Source organism: Dermacentor albipictus, chromosome 4 (assembly GCF_038994185.2).
Source record: "Dermacentor albipictus isolate Rhodes 1998 colony chromosome 4, USDA_Dalb.pri_finalv2, whole genome shotgun sequence".
Classification (NCBI taxonomy): Eukaryota; Metazoa; Arthropoda; class Arachnida; order Ixodida; family Ixodidae; genus Dermacentor; species Dermacentor albipictus.
In genome coordinates this window covers 30,192,501-30,212,953 of record NC_091824.1, presented here as the reverse complement: position 1 = coordinate 30,212,953, position 20,453 = coordinate 30,192,501, and the positions used below count along the sequence as shown (strand labels likewise).

At 44.3% G+C, this 20,453-nt stretch overlaps 2 protein-coding genes across 3 annotated transcripts in view; both read right to left on the bottom strand.

Moving 5' to 3' along the window:
* Nucleotides 1-228: 228 nt before the first annotated feature.
* Nucleotides 229-8,277, bottom strand: LOC135900158 (protein suppressor of hairy wing-like). The gene is made up of 4 exons (XM_065429608.2): nt 8,119-8,277; nt 7,568-7,645; nt 4,717-4,962; nt 229-3,934 (listed from the first exon to the last, which is right to left on the bottom strand). Exons 2-4 carry the CDS (start codon nt 7,577-7,579, stop codon nt 2,525-2,527), a joined length of 1,668 nt encoding a protein of 555 aa, XP_065285680.2. The 5' UTR covers nt 7,580-7,645; nt 8,119-8,277; the 3' UTR covers nt 229-2,524.
* Nucleotides 8,278-13,779: 5,502 nt separating this feature from the next.
* LOC135900161 (zinc finger protein 672-like) overlaps nt 13,780-20,453 on the bottom strand; it is a 39,685-nt gene continuing 33,011 nt past the window's right edge. The window contains exons 8-9 of one of the 2 annotated variants that reach the window (XR_011513831.1): nt 16,474-16,909; nt 13,780-16,408 (exon numbers count right to left, since the gene is read on the bottom strand). Coding sequence is in view for 1 of the 2 variants with exons in the window: in XM_065429611.2 (XP_065285683.2) it covers nt 16,740-16,909 (170 nt within the window). In the remaining variant the exon portion in view is untranslated. Of the gene's footprint in view, nt 16,910-20,453 lie in introns of both variants that reach the window. The other variant, XM_065429611.2, reaches the window with a different exon arrangement.

The following is a 20,453-nucleotide window of genomic DNA, read 5'->3' as shown; positions in this document are numbered from 1 at the left end:
CTTCACAACCAAAACACCCCGGCCAGTAACAAAACTGATTCTGGCCGCTGCCGATTGCTTTGCTTGCTCGTGCTAGACTCATCATTGGTTTACCATGGTCTATTACTCATACTGTATGGTAGAATTCCAACAGATATTGTCTGCTTAGCAGCCTAAACCTGCTAGAATAGCATCATCGAATTCAATCATTTAGGTTGCTGTCATAAACAATTAAAAGGAAAAGACAAATTTTTAGGTCAATGGGAGAAAATGGTTTATTTCGAGAACTACAATTTGATCATCCATATCACAGAAATTATGCACAAAGCTCATCTCAACATACTCTCAATCAAGTAATGCCACAATTATTACCGAGTCTTACCGGGCCAAACAACAAGTCTTCATATTAAATGCATTGAATTTGCAACTCTCAATACATAATACATGCAAATTACAAAGGGGCTATAATGGCACACTCAATGCTTCACAGCTTTTTGACAGACATACTATATTTCTCACAATAAATGGCACAAATAATGCCAAGTAAACATAGAGGATGCCTGAGTGCAATACCATGATGGTATAACTTTCATCATGATGGTGGAATTTTAATTCATCAATTATGTTTTAAGTAACCATCAACACAAGAAAAATTGAGTAGTTTCCCCTACTATTCATATTATCTGGTTATGTCTCCTGGATTCCATTGTACGCAAATGCCAACAAACATGTTATTTCTTCTTTTCTTCAAAATTTTAGCTCATCTGCTTTTCACAAACTTTCAATAGTGATAGAAATGCTTTCACTGAATTACAATGAATGAACCTAGTTAAAATAGCTCATCACACCTCCTGTTTACATCTTGACTAATTCTGGCCACATGGAAACCATGTTACCACACTTGGCCTATTAGATGCACACAAGTGAGGTAGTTCACATTCAAGAAACATTAAATTCTCATATTGCCAGCTAAACACTTAATAAAGCTGGCATGAGAATTAGTTTTCAGGTGAAATATTATTGGCCATTGTATTACATAAATTAGAACATAGTACATGAAATAAACCACTGAAAAATAAAAACCTACCAGAAACATCAGCAAGATTCTTGCACAGATAGGCCATTTACACATACATGTGTTCAATGCCCCTTCATACACTTCAAAAGAAGGGTTCTACGATTGACAAAGTTACAGCACTGACATTTCCCTGAAGGTTTTTAAGTTATGACACTTTGCACATGGCAGAACGACTACTGGAATTTCAAACAAATGCAATGCATGTTCACGACCTGGACTTCTTTTGAATGACAGATGTTCACAGAATGGAAAAAAAAAAGGAATGAGCATAACACAGCCTTGTAAATAGCCTGCGTTAGAATGGTAGCTATGCACACGTCAAAGTGTTTGAGATGCACTTGGAATGAACTCCTGGTAAGAGCACAGGACAGGACATTTTTTGAGCAATATACCAAGTCGAGATCCAGTTAATGTTCTGGTGAGGATCTGAACACAGGGGCTCCAGAAATGGGATCAGGATAGGTGGAGGGGGAGGGGCAGACAAGTTTTACTGCAAGGGGGCACCGCCCCCATAGTCCTAAGGGTTGGCTACCCCTCTACTATAGTAAATTAGGCCCTTGTTTCACAGTGACAAAAAAGTTCGTGTAGGCAGAACGAATCCCAGCTGTCGCCCCCGCACTGCCAAATACACTTCCAGAGCCCCAGCTTATACGTGATCTACGTATCAAAGTAAGTTACAGATGCCCATATCTGGATTCAAATTATAAGTACTGCATTAATTGAGCCGCAGCATTGAAATGCTGTAGGCATGCTATAAGCAGTGATCTTCAAAAAGGATCTGTGCACTTCAGTGACTCGATATCAGGTCTCAAGGTACTCAATCTTTCACACAATTAGAAGTAGACAAGGAATGTGAAGGGAATGCTACTAAACTGAAACCCCACAATACTGTTGTTGCTTAAAGCTCCATTCACTAAATATGGAAGTGCACGCCTGTATGTCTACCACAAACACGTAGAAAATCATTAAACAAAGGTCAACACCAAAAACGATATACACGCCAAAAACAGGTTCAGAAAACTGAACTGCAACAAACAAATAAATCCTGAATTGACTATCTTTTTCAATGCTCTTCTGACATATCTTCCACACCAATTACATTCAATAATCATATCCTTGACATTCATACAACTCCTCTATTAGCAACATAGTATCGATAACAGATTAACTGCAATATGAACTATCAACACGGCCACAGCAGTCTTGCCTGTTGCATACTATGCACATTGAGAAAGTGACATCAAAATTAACACTGAAAAGAAGGAAACTTGCCTCCTAGTGATTATTTATGCTCGTTTGTGGCAAACACTCTCCCCTGTAAGGTTCCTAATTGTTTAATGAAAGAAAAGCAACCATAAACAAAGGGCTCTTTAATTTCACCATTTGTTGGAACTATCCTAGTCTTCCATATGCTTTGGGGTGTCAGAAAAGATATCAACCACATTACAAAGCATTGTCAGACACACATTAGCTCAGCCTGGCTAGCTCTAGAACCTTATCAAGTACAACATCTACAGACTCATCGTCATCAAGAAGCTTCCCAGCAACATCATCTTCAAGTACTTTTGTAAACAGTACCTTGCAGTTTTCTCTGAGCTTATCGGCAAGAGAGCCAAACTCGGACTCAGATGGGCTGCAGCCACAGTGGCGGATCACAGCCTCCAACAAGTCACTTAAATGTGCACTGGGCCACCCAAGCCTCTTGAGTATTGGTTTTTCAATGAGGAAGCAGAGAAACTCCTCTATGCGGTTTTTAAGGGTATTGCAATTTTCCTCCGACTCCTGTAATGAGTGCTCACTTTTAAGGTAAACATTGTTTCGATTAGAGCTTGCCGAAACGTTAGATGTACATGAATGTTTCATATCCATGCTTTGATTGCCTACAGTGCAAGCATTATCGCATTGCTCTTGAGAGTGGAGGGCTTCTCTTAGACCACCGTTATGAAAAATTTTATCTGCAAGAGCAACAGGATTACTATTCTCACAATTTTCATTCATACCTGATGGCTTAACATACGATGTTTTACCGTGTAGATGGCCGTCATTAGTGTAAGTTTGGTGGAATGGATCATGTGTGGTATGTTTGTCATCTACAACATCATGCTTAAGCTTTTTTGTCTCCACACGAGCAGCCGCACTGTAGGAGCCAGGTGACATATCTGGCACTGACTGATGAGTTATCACAGAGTCTTTTAAGAATGAATCTTGAACGAAAGCCCCGGGAGGTGACAAACTGCCAGAGCCCATCGTCATGAGTGTCAAGCTGCTCCATGCCGGGTTAAGACCACCTAGAGGCTTGCTGACAAGGCCATGCCTGTGCTCCTGGTGAGTGGTGAGATCATCCTTGCGAGAGAACAACTTGGCGCATAAGTCGCATTTAAACTTGCGCAGGCCTTCGTGAACGCACAGAACGTGCTCTTTCATGCGGGCCTTGCGGGAGAACATGTGGCCGCATACGCGGCAGGGAAAACCGTTGCTGCCTGTGTGAGTAACAAGGTGGGCTTGGAGTGCCACAGCCTGGATGAAATCCTTGGGGCAGTGGGGACACTTGTGAGCACGAATGCCTGTGTGTGTGGGAATGTGCCTGTTGAGTGTTCCTTTCAAGGAAAATCTGGCCGGGCAGTGGGGGCATACGAAGGGCTTTTCCTCCGAGTGAGAAAGCTTGTGCTTGTTCAGAGCACCCAGGGAGACAAACGTCTTGGAACACTCGGTGCAGGTGAACGGTCGCTCCCCGGTGTGGGTTCGTTGGTGAATCTTCAGCTGAGACTGTGACCACAGGAAACGACCACACTGGTGGCACTCAAACTGCTTGAGGGGAGACGTTTTGCAACTTTCTGATGTTGTGCCATGGACAGTAATGTGGTAGTCGAGTTTCGCCTGAAAGTGAGTCCACGTGTCAACACTATTCAGTCTAGAAAAGTGGCACTCTCATGAAAATGTACGAGCTATGAAAAGAAGGTAGACTTCTGTGGTAAACAAAACAACGTCGTAAAGAACTAGCAGTAGACATTTGTTCTTGGGCTATTAGAACATTCCTCCTTTGCAATGTTCTAGTACCGCACTGTGGCAGTGTTTTTCAAGATGCACCTTAAAATTTCCGAATGCTGACTCAGGCTTATCTTTTTGTTGAATCATCCATTGCATACTGTATTAGTAGGAAGAGTGAACTGAGATTGATTCATGAAGAAAGAGTGAGCACATGAACAGGCAAACGCAGGGAAGAGAACATAACTGCTGCTATAACCTGAAGGTTCATTCAAGAAAACATGGGTTACATACTGAAAAACGTTAGTACATATCTACGCTTACACGAATTGGCACTAAGTGAATGCATGTAAGCAAGCTTAGATTTTAGAGCAGGATAATTGCCACACATTTCACATGCTGTATCAGTTTGTGATCTAGCCCTGTTTTGACAAACATACCAGATGTGTTGGTTTTATTGCTGTAGAGGTATTCTTCGCATGTTAGTGCATGTACAACTTTTTACACATACAACCCAATGTTTCTTGAAATAAACATTCAGTTGATAGTAGTGCTTGTGCTGTGTAATTTTTGTTGCATGTTTGCCTGTTTATGCACAAGATATTTTTACACAGTCTTAGGACAGCCCTCACTCATAATCAATATTTATTACCAATGCAGAAAAAAATGCTTACCTTCGAGGAAAATACTTTGCCACATGTAGGACATGGTAAAGAAAGCTTCTGTTCAACAGAACAAACTGCATTTTGCAGGTGCCTCACCAGGTGATATTTTCGACCAAAAGCTTTGTTGCAGACAGGGCACAATACTGGTGCCGAGGCCGTTTTGCAGTGTTCAGGGCTTGTAGAACTGGGCATTTGTTCAGACTTCACATTGTTCGATTTACATTTGTCCTCCTTTCCATTGCATGGATGATCACCCTGAATTAAAACAAAGTGACACACAAATCAGTAGTGACAAAGCTTTAACCACTCTTTCATCCTAAAGAACAGCTTTGCTATAAGACACTAGCATGTCCAAAATTAAATACAAGCAGTGAATGGGATTCCACTGTGGAAAAAGTAATTAGCTCATTAGAACTTGTTTACAATAATTCAGTTCGCTTCATATTTTGTAGGTTTAACTATATTGCCCAAGCCATAGTATCATTCCACACTGCGCAATGAATGTACTGCTCAATTTTAACACATTTCCTTGAATCAATCACTGATCCATGGTTGGCCTTGGGTTATGTCAAACTAAGGCTTATTTCTTTTTGGTTCAGTCCTTTTTGCTAATACATTAAAAGGAACAACTTTTCATTCAAGCAGCTATTGCTAATATTGTGCAATCAGATGTCTATGCACTCTACATTTGTAGCTAACTCCACTTGTGTATACATTGTGCATTTTTGTAGCCACTTCTTGACTACATTGTGAAGCCCTAGCTGAAACTGTATAATCATAAGCCTCTGTAATTAATTTTTCTAGCTTGCATTTTCAATTATGCATTTGTGCTTGCTGTAACCACTCTCCTCCCTAATGTGTATGGCTCTGAGGGTAAAGTAAAAAAATAAATAATGCCTGTAGGCAGTGTAGTTATGCGCGCAACTAATACATCAAATTAATTTTTGCAGGTTATTCAGGAAACACAGCCATAATTACAGTGAGTAAAGGAGCACTAGAGTGCCTCCACAGTATGCCAATGATTGCCTGAACATTGTGAGACTGACATTTATGAAGTAAATAGAGCTCGTCTTGGAGGCATCAGAAATTTATCAGAACACCCTGTGTACTCTACCCGTCAATGAGCTCACAAAATGCTACTGGCAAATCCTTAGGCATTACATCACAAAAATAAACTTAAATTCTATTTCTAATTTTGTTTACTCACTGCTCGTTGCTTATGTTTTCAGCACCTGCCAACAGAGCTATGACCCTGCAGTTAAATAAACCACAAATACAACAACTTTACTCTTTTAGGCAGTTATCTCTGACCTGTAAAAACCAGGCGATGCCTCTGAGGCCCCAAATTAATTACAAGAATGGGACCATTACCTAGGGGTGCAAGATGAGTAAGTTTAAAAGCAAACCAATAGGAATCAAATTGGGATGATGCTAAATCAAACATATATATCAGTCAAACGCTTTTCTGTAAGACAACTGGTTTCGATATAGTGCAAGAGTTCTGCAACATTTTGCTTGAAATATAATTACAATCAACAACGAAAGAGGATCAGAAAGCTATGCTTTGAAATAACTTCCGATACAGCAGTGAGTGTACAGAATATGTGAGGTGCTGTTTCGTGGCTGTGCACTGAAATAAGCTCTTATATAGTAGAGACTATAGTATTCAATGCACCATTTTGTCACCATCTCTTAAATAAAAGTAAATATTAACAAAATGTTTTAAAAATTGCAGCTCTTAGAGCGAGGCGAGAGTGCAAGAGCACAGCGGAGAGTGTGGTCAACAGAATGCCTTGCGATAAAATGCGACAGATAAACCAAGCCCCTAACCATACTATAATACGAGATTGCTTGCACATGAGCATCGGTGTGACACAAGCAGTCAGCATGAACATCGCACTAAAATCAAAATTGGACCCACAGTGGTATAAAATCACAGGCTATGCTTTATATTCAGGTAGTCCAAGGATGGAAATGAGAACAATCAATCCCTCATTGTTTTTGCTTTTCTAATGCTTCCATATTGGTGCTAATTATTCTAAAGCTATTCGATAAATATTCGGTGTTTCCAATATTAACTGTTCAATTTGAGCACCAAGTGAAACCGGATTAAATTCGATTGGTTTATTCAGAGTTCTTCAATATTTGCACACACCATGTTAGCATAAAGTACACAGAGGCAGCACTACATATATCAAATTATTTTATTACAAATTAATTAATGTTAATAAAGGGAAAATCAGACATCCACCCAGCTAACGAGACAGGCAAAGTTGAAAGCAACACTTAACTTACAAATGTGACCATTCGTACGCAGAATAAAGATGCTATGTTCACAAGCTTGTGGTTGGTCTTGTGAGCTATCTCGGAGGTAGCTAGGCAGTTACGGAGGTGCAGCATACAGAACAGCCTTGACTATAGCAACATTCCTCCGATGCTCGATTTCATAGCTTATTCATATTTTCCCTTAATTTTCCAAATAATGTTACTAGCATTCAGCTTGTAAAATTATTTGGAAAACTATCAAACCGGTAATTTGTCTATGACATGCACAATGTCAACAATGTATTGTGAATCAGGTATTCAACAAACTTTCTCGGCCAACTGCGACAGGGAGAGTTGAAACGAACATCTAACTGAACACATGCGACCATTCGCATGCTGCATAAAGCAGCTACCTCTGCGAAACGGGTAGTTCATGTGGTAATTCATGTGTAGCACATAGCACATACGAATATTTTCTTACGGCCTGCAACACCTAGCCGACGTGCAGCGACTACTGCAAGTCTCATTGCGTCGACGATACTCGAACACGGCGTGCGGAACGTCGTTCTACATTTAACAACATTCATCAACGCACCTTTGTGGGCATGATGTCCAAGAGCGCAGGCGCTGGCTGACAAGGTTTTCCTTGAAAGGTGATCGAGGTGCACTATGGCTGAAATAAAAGCACAAAGACCTGTTCGTACGACAAGATCTCAAATGAGCTCCCAGTCGAAAAGCGCCGAAATGAATTATTTGATTAAGCAGCCGGCGGCAAGTAAGTCATCCCCTTAAATGGAGGAAGTAATAGACAATGTGACAACGTAGTGCAAATCGACGACGCAAGCACACATTTTATAAAGTGCGATTTATCGTGAGCACGCCAACCGTCACAAACGCTGGTTACGAGCATTGCATTGCAAGTCCGATCAACACCTCTGTGAACTGTATTTTCAACATTGTTCCGTTGAAATAGCGTCAATATGGGTATGGCGCATATTCGATGCGGTATCTCCCAGCGTAGCGCCGTTTACGTTCTGGTGCTAGAACGCATGCAGAGAGCGGCCACTGACAGTTCGAAACAGGCAGTTACTTTCGGCGGAATATTACACCTATCGCACATGTGTGCAAACTTCAAATAGCACTCACAATGTCAAAGACACGGTAGACGAGATGTAGCATATCGATGCTTCTCGTGTCACATGTCCAGGGCATCCGACACAAAAGCGAGGCCGATATGCGAGAGCTGACAGGCCTTCCCCCTGCTCATGTGCATCCTTTATTTTTTTATTATTTTATTGTTTCTAATACGACTGCGTTCCGCCGCCACTTGTTGGCGCGGCGGTTGACGCGCCCGGTGCGGCGCCAGGCGGCTCTTGGACGAACCAGTAAAACGCGGTAAATACAAAACCATGAGATGAGGTTGCCACTTGGGTGAGTAGGTACGGTTCGATAATAAATCAAAGGCGGCGCGAAAGAAGGGCATAGTAGTAGAATATACACCACAAGCACTTGTACTGGCCCTTCTACTTTTTTGTCCTTGGTGTTTCGCGGTTAAATTTCAATTTACCGTTAGGCGCGCCGCCGGGAAATTGGTTTTGTAAGGCGAAATGCAATGCTGTAAGCATCGTTCACATAGGCGCCGACTAGGGGCGGGCAGGGGGGAGGGAGCGCTGGAGCCCCGCCCCCCGTATTCCAAGATTTATTGGGGGAGCGGGGCTACACCCTTCCCCGTTTTAAGGTGTCTTTCCCAGAGTTATGTTACCCACATCATTTGAGCTTTCTTTTGAGTTGCCTCTACCTTTTCACTTAAAATCTTATTGTGGCTAAAAGCTTACTGCATCATTGTCGGTGCGGGCGTGCACATCTTTTAATTCATACTTTCGCTTTATTTCAGCAAATCCTGACAATAGGAGGACAAGCGCGTTAGCCGGCGGCTACCTCATCCGTATTATTTACCTTACACATATTTTTTTTTTAATTTCCACTGTGAGCATCATGCACAACACAATATATTTAAATATATACACAGGACAAAGTTTATTATATTTTTTGAAGAGAAGAGGTAGCCAACTAAAAATCATTTCTAATGCTGTGTGGATAGCCTATGCCTAGAGAAATATTATGTTGCTGTATGGTCCCTTCGTTTCAAATTGCTTTGCGCGATTTTTTGAACCGGAAAAAGGAACCCTGCTGACTTCAGTGACTCCTTCGTCAGAGTACTTTATCAACGGCGTGAAAATTCACGTGAATGATATGTCGCTCAGTATTGCTTATCTTTCCAGTGGGCAGTGCTAATGACTCATGAAAAAAAGAAAAAAAACTCTTCTAATGATGTACAACTTTTAGTAGGGATGGAAACATCGCCACTTGCAGGCATAAGTCTCAAATATATATACAATTCACACAGTAATCAAAATGGCGCCAAGCCGGGTTTGCTCGAAATCAGGTTCAACAGCAGTCATGCGCCGCAGGACTTATATACTCGGACCCACAGGAAAGAAAAAAGAAGAGCTGCAGTTTCAGCAGAAAGGCGGAGCAGTATTAGGGATAGCGAAGTATGAAACAATTACACGAAGGAAAATTCTTGCCGTATAAATCCGGGTAAGGGCCACACCCTCGACTTGACAGCATTTGGCCTCACTAAGCTGATGATGTTTTATAAGTTTTGTTATTCACATTACTTGCCTGAGCCAGGTAATCAAAATAAACACCGCAATCGCATGAATTGCTTTGCCGTGCAGGCTGCTAACAGTGACTGTCAATTTCGCGTTGACTACTGCTTTTTCACCATAGGGCCTGTCAAGCAATAGAGTGGCTGCTCGAATGAGCATCTTGGGTCCCACATAGTTATTCAGGGTTAATAATTGTGTTTGCATTCGATTTGCCAGCATATAACCATGCCAGTATATATATATATATATATATATATATATATATATATATATATATATATATATATATATATATATATATATATATATATTCCGCTTCCGCCGAATGCAACATATTCCCTAAAATGATCGACCCAGAATGCGATGCCGAACTAACTGCTCTAATTCTTGTCGTTCCTGAAGTGTCCTAGCCGTGTATTTACTTCATTCTATGAAATGAATTTGCTTACAGTTGTGCACCATGTTAGTGTGTGCGTGCAATGTACTGATTGTACTTGAAACAAAAACAATGGAATACAAACTAGTTCAGTCCACCACCATTCTAAAGCCTGCAGATGGTAGAAATTAATCAAGATCGAGACCGGCATTATGGTGCCTCTCATAGCCTGCGAGTGAGTGAGTGAGTGAGTGAGTGAGTGAGTGAGTGAGTGAGTGAGTGAGTGAGTGAGTGAGTGAGTGAGTGAGTGAGTGAGTGAGTGAGTGAGTGAGTGAGTGAGTGAGTGAGTGAGTGAGTGAGTGAGTGAGTGAGTGAGTGAGTGAGTGAGTGAGTGAATAAACTTTTATTTGGTCCGGCAAAGCGCGATAAAACTCGCACCCGCCTAATCCCACGACGGGACTGACAGATCTAGTCTGCCGGCCCGATCGCGGGCGCGCTGGACAGCCAGGATTTGGTCCTCAAAGACGGGACTTCGCAGGTGCGCGTCCCACTCTTCCTTAGTGAACTTCGGGCCCAGCGACCCGCGCTCCCAGAGCATATGAGGCAACGTACCTCACCACAGGCTACGCAAGAACAATTCGGATAAATCTCGGTATATATATGCTATTAAGGGACGCCGGATTTGGGTAGGAGTTCGTTTGCAGAAGTCTTAGTGTGACCGCCTGCGGCCTGCTTAGCTTGGAGTGAGGCGGGGGGAAAACCCTTCTCTCTGAGTAAAAGAATTTAGTCATTTCGTTGTGTGTGAGAGGAGCGTCTCTGTGTCCGGGGAGAGAGTCACCCGATCCGAGGGCAGCGCGGTCGGTAAAGCCACGCGCAGCTTCGTGGGCAGACTCGTTGAGGTTCAGAGGAACCCCCTCAATCGCCCCGACGTGTGCAGGGAACCAAAGGATCGAGTGCATGGAGGTGTTGCCGTGTTTGGTGCCTTTCAGAATTTGAACTACCTACCGGGCTACCCGGCCTTTCTGGAATGCCCTGATAGCGGCTTTCGAATCGCTATACACCCTGTCTCTCCGACGGTCTTACATGGCGAGTGCAATGGCCACTTGCTCGGCCACCTCTGGGTTCGTCGTCCGGACGGAAGCACAGTTGATGACTTTGCCCAGCGTGTCAACGACGGAAACCGCAGAAGCCTTGCCGTCTCGGTATGCAGCTGCATCCACGAAACTTGCTGCGATTTTGTCCTTGTTTATTTGCTTTAGTATATTTAATGCTCTTGCCTTGCGACGACCTGCGTTGTGAACGGGATGAACGTTGCGGGGCAAAGGGGCGACCACGATCTTCTCCCCTATTTCTCTGGGGATTTTGGGTGTCTTCAGCCAAGTTCTTGGTTGGTGCGAGTCCGATCTCCTCGAGGATACGCCTGCCGGCCGGCGTGGTGGACAGCCGAGTTAGCTGGGCCCGTTCCTGAGCCTCGGCTATCTCCTCCATGGTGTTGTGTATGCCGAGCCGAAGGAGGTCCTCTGTATGCGTTCTGACGGGCAGCCCGATGGCTCTCTTGAAGAATTTTCTAATGAGGGGATTAAGCTTTTCCCGCTCGGCTTTGAGCCAGTTGTGCATGTCCACCGTGTAGCTAGGTGAAGTGACACAGCACAAAGACGTTGATGAGCCGAAGCAGGTTGTCCTCCTTGAGGCCACGATGTCTGTTCGTGACCCTTCGGACGAGGCGAAAAGCATGGTCGATTTTCGCAATTATCTTGCGTAACCGAGTGCCCTTGCCACCGCGTGATTCTATGAACATACCCAGGACTCTGATGGTGTCGACCCTGGGTATCGGGTCACCGCTCCGAGTGAACAGGTGAATGTCACTTTCCGAGACCGGTTTCCAGCCCTTGGGTCTGCGGCCTTTTTCTTTTCTATAAATCAGAAGCTCAGATTTGGTCGGGGAGCATCTGAGTCCGGTGGGTAGCAGGTATACTGCTCCATGACGTCTACCGCCTCTTGCATGGCGCTTTCCACTTGCCCTTCGCTACCGCCGGTGCACCAGATGGTGATGTCGTCTGCGTAGATGGTGTGTTTGATACCTTCACTTTGGGCCAGATTCCTTGAGAGGCCGATCATGCAGATGTTAAAGAGAGCAGGCGAAATGACCGAGCCTTGCGGCGTGCCCCGTGGGCCCAGGAGCACCTCGCCGGAGACAAAGTCGCCGATCCGCAGCTTCGCTTTCCTCCCCGTCAGGAACGAACGGACGTAGTTATATAGTCTGGGGCGCAGCTCGAGGTCTGCCACGGAGGCCAGAATGTATTTTAGAGAACGTTGTCAAACGCTTTCTCAAGGTCGAGTCCGAGCAGGGCCCTGGTGTCTCTGGTACTGCCGTCGATGATTTGATGTTTGATCATCTTCATGGCGTCCTGCGACGAGAGGCCGGCAGGAACGCCAATCACGTTGTGAGTATAGATGTTGTTCTCTTCGAGATATCTGTTTAGTCTGTTAAGTTGCCTTTGCGACAATAAAACCTCAAAAAATATAATTTACTCCTCTTCTGCTAAACTAAAAACTCACCACTTCATATGCAGCAAGAAATTTCATGTGTGGCTGATGGTATAGGCAGAAAGTTTCAGTGGTCGGTCTTGTGAGCTATCTTGGAAGCAGGTATAGGTACTTCTCAAGGAGGTGCAGTAGACAGTACAGGCTTGACTAAAGAAACATTCCTCAAGAGCTCGATTTCATGACTTATTCATATTTCTCTTAATTTTCCAAATAATGTTACTAGCATTCAACTTGTAAAATTATTTGGAAAACTATTAAACTATCAGTGCACACCATCGGTATGCATTGATGGCATCCACGCCTTGTATAGGGTCTTGCATATAAGCGCTCATCTTTTGTTGTATTAGCATCCTACACAGTACAATTTCTTTTTTCATTGATTGCTGATCTATACGATGGTGCTGTACCTTAATTTTCCTTTCACTGCATAGTTCGCTATAATATTTTAATACTTCTGTGTTGTTACCCATGTTGAAGTTTGTTTTATTTGTCGCGAATAATCATATATCTTTTTTTTTCTCATCATGCATACTCCTTGCCGCTTTGGTCATGCACTGTAGGGATCGACGGGCTCGGCAAGCTGTTCATGGTAGCTTTTTCTTCCGCCCTCCCCAAGTGAGAATGGGAAATGAAATTCAATTCCATATCGATGCTGTCCTCGGCGTGGTCTGGCGCGTTAAATATGGAAAAGGAAGTGACGCGTACGAAGGAAAGAACACGTGAGCATCGAAACCCTGAATCGACGTCATGGCGGCGTGCAGATTTTGGGCGCGCGGACTACTATACGCATTAGGTATTTCTAGTTATACATGCACAAAAACACACAAAAACAAGAACGAAATATTTTGTACTCTTTTATTGACAATCACAAGGGCGCAAACATTGGGTCATGACCAGGAAGGTGTGGCTGTAGGCCTACTAACTATTAATCTTTGTACACATTTGCTTTCCCGCTATATGAAAGTTCTCTAAGCTACAGCGGAAGCAAAATCCACGCTCACAACCATAACAGTCACAGTAACAGACACACACGCACACAAACTACAAATTACATTCAGTTACATAAGCTTCAGTGGTTTCTTTGGCCAAAGCGCGAAACACTGGGCGCCGGTGGCATGCATTCATAATTTGCCAAGCAAGCGGTTCTTTGGTTCAGGAAGCTGCATGCGACCCTTTGGGTCTCCAAAACCCTACATTACGGTGACGTTATTTTTTTTTTCCTGGCGAGTGGCGCCAGGAAGCTTTATCACTTGACAGGTGCGTGGCGTTCAGACGCGATGCTGGGCGGGCGGGCACCGTTACAAAGGGCACATTTATTTATACAACATGGTGACATGTCTTTCCGGGACAGGAATACTGATTAGTGTTTGGTTATTGCGCCAAAGGGCAGGAAATGTACATATACGCACACAATTCTTTGTTATTTACTGTCGCATACCAGAAGACTAGTTTCCCGAGTTGGAGGAACATCAAGAGCAACACTAAATTAAGTTTATGACCGCGGGTGAAATATTTTTCTAAATTCTTGATTCATTTCGCTGGAACGGGTTCATTGCTACACCGAAGGAAACGAAGATAACTGTTCTACTTTATAAATTTCGAGGCGATGCGGCTAGTGCAGGTGCGTCACTTTGGCGTCACGGATTTCGAAGTATCTTCTCGCGTATGGCACGTTTTGATGGCTGGAAGGGTTATCGAAATCTGCAAGGTCTAGTCTTTGGCTTCTTTCGAACTCAATCTATAGCTCTTATTTATCGGTAAACAATTCGCTGGACTGGCGGAGACGCTTCCAAGATCTGTGACGTCATGGTAAGTTGATGCGGGAAATTTAGGACGAAGTCGCCGCCCGTCTTTCGTCTCTTTTCTGGCACTGCACCAAACCAGTGTACGAGTAGCCATTTTGATGTCGCACAAGAGTAAGTTACTAATGCATCCTAACGTAATGTTTTCTCTGTAGTGCCCCTTTAACGTGCTGTGAATGCGTACAGCGTGTTTTAAATAGTTCGCGCCATTCTTACGCGTTGTCGAAGAGTGTAGCGACGAAAGTCACTCGTAGGGCGCGTAACTGCGATCTTTTATCTTTCCTGAAAGACGGCGCTGCGGACATATCGTAATTTGGTGATGATCGGAGATTAGGAGCGCTACATGTGGTGCCACGTTGAAAAAAAGAAAAGACCCTTGCGCGTACGAGCCGTATACGTAATGCTTCAAAAAATATAGTGCTTGGGTTTTACGATTTGCTTATCAGGCACGCCTTAGTGGGAGACTCGGGATTAATTTCGACCCCTCGTGGGGTTCTTTAACGTGCACCCAATGCACGGCACACAAGCGCCTTTCGCATCCCGACTCCATGGAAATGCGGCCGCCTTGGCCGGATGTCGAACCCACGACCTTGTGCTCGGCGGCGCAGCGTCATAGCCATTGCGCTACCACGTCGGGTGAGGACGTATAATGGTGTGCGTCAACAACAACAACAACAAAAAGCTACGCCACGTGCAACGCATGGTGCAAAACGGCGCAGCTGTGCAAATGAACGGAGACGTTTGGAGCTTTACACAACATATATATAAAAAATGTGAACGTTCGGTTAAGAGAAAGGCATGCAATAAACATCTTATGCACAAACGTATAACCACACCCGTCTTCGAGACGAGCATTTGCGGAGGCGTGCGGTGAACGCCATCGGCGAGGGCTCGTGACGTCCGCTAGACTTTTTTACCCGCGAAGTTTACGCCGTGCCTCAGATAGACTCGTCAGGAGGGGTGCTGTCCTTCGCATGTCCTTCACCCGTCCTTTACGTGCGTGACGGCTGCCGCAGTAGTACCAAGTGGTCAATTTATCGGAGATAAAATTGGCACGAGACACCTATAAGCACCCATGCCTATAATGGCGATGTAACATATTAGCCATCGCAGCAACGGTCAAGAACTTGAATCAATAGTCCAATATGCGTAGTGCTCTATTCAGTGAAACTTTTTACCCATTACGGGTCACCTTCGTTTATTGCTTTTCTTGCAATACCTGCCGCAATTCGTGAGGTGAACTGTGCATCCTTTATGTAAGCATTGTACTGCGACACTTTCTTTTATGCGATGCATGCGAGCAAATACACATGGTATGAACACTTTTTTATATATACCCTGTTAACCATAACATGCGCACAACAGTCTAGTGACCCTCACAATATTTATGCGGGTGAAGTAGATTTCAAGTTGTAAAGAGCGCGTATTGATATACAATATTTAACTCCGGAGAGAAAGAACTACTTAGAACGGTCGCTTCTTTGGTCTGTTTCATAGCCAAAGCTGTGCCAGTTGTATGGAGTCTTGTTACGTTACGAGAGAACTGTCCTCTGGCTTAGATTTTCTGACGACACTTGAAGAGGCAGTGCATCAAATGATATTATTGTTTTTTGTTGTTGTTGTTTATGGCAGTTGCAGAATCTTTCATTCCGGGCGTTTACCATGTCGGGAGTAGTGAAGCACTTCGGGAAATTCAGAGTTAAACGACAAATTACGATCAAGGTGTCCAATCCCTGCTTCGCTCAATGAACGCCAGATTCGAGGGACAACGTTTCACATCGAGGTGACGCAAAGTACGTGCACTCAACTCAAGCTGCCATATCCACTTGCGCTTTGACAAAACTCAGTGAGCGGCTGTGCAACTAAAGTGTGGAACAACCCTGTCACGTGGGAAGCCCGAGCTTGCGCGTCCTTGAAGGTTCAGTGTAAACCGTGGTCACCTGTCGATACTGAAAAGATAGTCGCTGGCCTTTACAATACGGACAATGGTGGCAGTTGAAAATGCATCACGTCGCCCTCTGGTCTTCTTTCTTCTTTCTCTGTAGGAGAAAAAAAAAAAGAAACGTACTGCCTATTTTTTTCTGCACACAGTTTCAACTAATACCCGACGCTTAAACATTGTCGAGTGGCACAGTTCCTCAGAGACCAGTTCCCTGTCGAACCTTGGCATACGTGCGGACGTCTCTCGTAGCACGTAGTAAGAGGAGAGAAGGCGGAGAGAACGAACCAACCGGGTCGAGTGGGTCGCTCGCTCGCTCTGATAGCGCAGCACTTTGCTCGTTAGCCGCGCGCCATCTTTTCGACGGACTGCAGCGGGAGGCACGCGTGCACGTCATGGCCGGATTTGGGGAACACGTGGTCGCGTGGTGACTAGGGGCTGACGAGCCTGCGGATCGAGAAGTCCTGCTGGTGCGCCACGGTCAACGGCGGCGGCAGCAGCGTGGGCTGGTGCGCGCACTGCTGGCACTGTCCGTTCACCACCAGGCGGCTGGACACCGGGAACTCGGCTCGGCAGTGCTGGCACTGCACGTGGGGACAGCCTGCGCGACCACAGACGCCGGTGAGAGAAAAAAAAACGGCAGCTTCGTCTCGTCACACGTTCGAGCGACGTGTGAAAAGGACAAACACAAATTGCCTTCAGAGGGTAAACATGCCTTTCGCAGTATTACTCAATGAGAGTAAGCGTTCAACGGGAAACCTACTGGTTATGCATTTTGAGATGTTATTTCAGAGTGAGCAAATCAGGAGTAAACATAAGATTTAAAATCGAATTCGATGTCATCTCTCATTTTTTTGCTCACAAATGCTACATATACCGCGTGTATATTTTTCTCTTTCTTTTGTTATGCGCATTTTCTTTTATATACCTTGTTCACGAGCGAAGAGGAAGGCGACAGAGGTGTGTGGCACGAGGAATGAGTCGGCGCTTTTTCTCCTCTCTCCGGAAACTGCGACGCTAGAGCGGCGGGCACTTCGCATGGTGCTGATGCCCGCGTGGTCATACGCTCGAACATCCGAAATCTTTTCTCACTGCTACCGAAGATTTAGACCGTCACGCTCTCTATCAGTGGCCGCGCAAATCGTCATGTGTCCTGGGAAGTGACGCATGACGGGGCTTAATTCGTTCGTGCGCCGAGTGAAGGCAGGACAGACACGTTATAATTCCATATTCGAACATTATTATTATTTTGTTTTTGCTTTGCAGGCGGCCCAAGCGGCGTTCTGTTCATGTATAACGACAAAGGATGCAGTGGCAAATCTTGCGCCGTGTTTTCGCCGTTATTTCAGAAAAAGAAAATGAGTCATGAATTCTGACACTCAGTCATAATTCACCGCGAAGGCACCGCGCGCCTCGTTTAATGCCTACGTAAAGATAAACCAAAGCCTCAAAGCGCCTTCTGTCAATCTGTATGACAGCCGCTATGTGAGGGCACGGTGTCGCTGGCGTCGCGAAAAGTGCACACGAGAGAGAAAAAAATTATACTCTCTAATGACTTACTTGAACTTTCTCTGAAAGCAAGATTATTGCACTAGGTCGAGTTTCCAAAGGTTACTCGGCAAATTTCATCGTTCAAAAGTTGTGGAACAGCGAAGCTGGACAAATGTCAGCGTTACCCATGTGCTCTTTTTTGCTCTTCTGTTTGCAAAGCGTGCAGCTTGTCTAGTGCCATAATGGCTGTTTGCTATATATATATATATATATATATATATATATATATATATATATATATATATATATATATATATATATATATATATATATATATATATATATATATATATATATATATATAAATGCGAAGACACTATATGCAAGGACTAACTTGTGGTCGTGTTAGTGCGACATGTCTGATATGGCGCTTTGGCGCGGATGCGTCTGCACACGGATATACAGGAGGTGCCACGCACAAGCGCTCACTTTCAACAGAACGTGTATTGGAAGCCGGATCACTATATATATGACATTCAACAATTCAGGCCCGCGCAAACAGAGATGAATTCAGATACGATAATTGTTTGCTTGTTAAATATATTCTTGGCCTAGTTTGGCGAAACACAATTGCGGCACGGCTCTTAGAGAAGATGCAAACAATCCGTTTGTTTGTTTCATTATTTCTATAAATGTTTATTCGCCTACTGAACCAAAAAGTTAAACGAATAACTCATGTTTCGTTGTGCGCAAACACCAAAAAGAAATAACCGGACTAATAATTGAAAGTGCAACTACTGAGGAGGGAGGCCAAGATTGTCACGCCTTACTATCGTTAACAAGAAAATATTTATCGTAACTGAATTCGTCTCTGAGCGCGCCTGAATAGTGATCCAGCTTCCAATAAATATTATGTTTAAAGTTAGCGCTTGACCGTGTCCGTGACCGTGAAAAAGCATTCGAGCTAAAAACACCACGTCAAGCATTACGTGCCCCATTACGCGGAAATCAGGCGGCAGCAGCGTGACCGAGTCGTGAATGGTCGACGGTGCATTAAGAGTAAAAACACGCCAAGAAATGCTCCGATTGACGTCAAATTTCTCAGCGCTTTCTCCTGTAAAAGAAAGTAAATTAATGGGTCTGAAAAAAAAAAAAAAGCGGTGCGTTTCGTTCCGGGGGGGAACGGAACCTCCGGGGTGTGAGACGAGCACGCATAGCCGACGTCACGGCGGCTCCGTGGTTCTGCAGCTGTAGTGCGTGCGTCACTGCACACGTCACGTCGTATCCACCTGATTGACTACAGGAGTGGCCTATAGTGCGTGCTGAGTGGCACGCACTAGTGGCTGAGGAGTTCTATAGAGATTTATACAGTACCAGTGGCACCCACGACGGTAATGGAAGAGAAAATAGTCTAGAGGAATTCGAAATACCACAGGTAACGCCGGAAGAAGTAAAGAAAGCCTTGGGAGATATGCAAAGGGGGAAGGTATCTGGGTAGGATCAGGTAACAGCAAATTTGTTGAAGGATGGTGGGCAGATTGTTCTAGAGAAACTGGCCACCCTGTATACGCAATGCCTCATGACGTCGAGCGTACCGGAATCTTGGAAAAACGCTAACATAATCCTAATACATAAGAAAGGGGATGCCAAAGACTTGCAAAATTATAGACCGATCAGCTTACTGTCCGTTGCCTACAAAGTATTTACTAAGGTAATCGCAAATAGAATCAGGGGCACCGTAGACTTCTGTCAAGAAAAGGACCAGGCAGGATTCCGTAAAGGCTACTCAACAATAGATCATATTCACACTCTCAATCAGGTGATAGAGAAATGTGCGGAATATAACCAACCCTTATATATAGCTTTCATTGATTACGAGAAAGCATTTGATTCTGTCGAAACCTCAGCAGTCATGGAGGCATTACGGAATCAGGGTGTAGACGAGCCGTATGTAAAAATACTGAAAGATATCTATAGCGGCTCCACAGCTACCATAGTCCTCCATAAAGAAAGCAACTAAATCCCAATAAAGAAAGGCGTCAGGCAGGGAGATACGATCTCTCCAATGCTATTCACAGCGTGTTTACAGGAGGTATTCAGAGACCTGGATTGGGAAAAAATGGGGATAAAAGTTAATGGAGAGTACCTCATGTAACTTGCGATTCGCTCATGATATTGCCTTGCTTAGTAACTCAGGGGACCAACTGCAATGCATGCTCACTGACCTGGAGAGGCAAAGCAGAAGAGTGGGTCTAAAAATAATCTGCAGAAAACTAAAGTAATGTTTAACAGTCTCGGAAGAGAACAGCAATTTACAATAGGCAACGAGGCACTGGAAGTCGTAAGGGAATACATCTACTTAGGGCAGGTAGTGACTGCGGGTCCGGATAATGAGACGGAAATAATCAGAAGAATAAGAATGGGCTGCGGTGCGTTTGGCAGGCATTCTCAGATCATGAACAGCAGGTTGCCATTATCCCTCAAGAGAAAAGTGTATTTAAAAAATTATGGAGTTTTACGTGCCAAAACCACTTTCTGATTATGAGGCACGCCGTAGTGGAGGACTCCGGAAATTTAGAGAAAAGTGTATATTAGCTGTGTCTTACCAGTACTGACCTATGGGGCAGAAACCTGGAGGCTTACGAAAAGGGTTC

What these genes read in the sequence shown, in the direction of transcription:
- LOC135900158 (XM_065429608.2), bottom strand. An exon ending in GCAAAGTATTTTCCTCGAAG is followed by an intron (nt 3,935 to 4,716) that starts GTAAGCATTTTT and finishes ACTCACTTTCAG; the next exon opens with GCGAAACTCGACTACCACAT.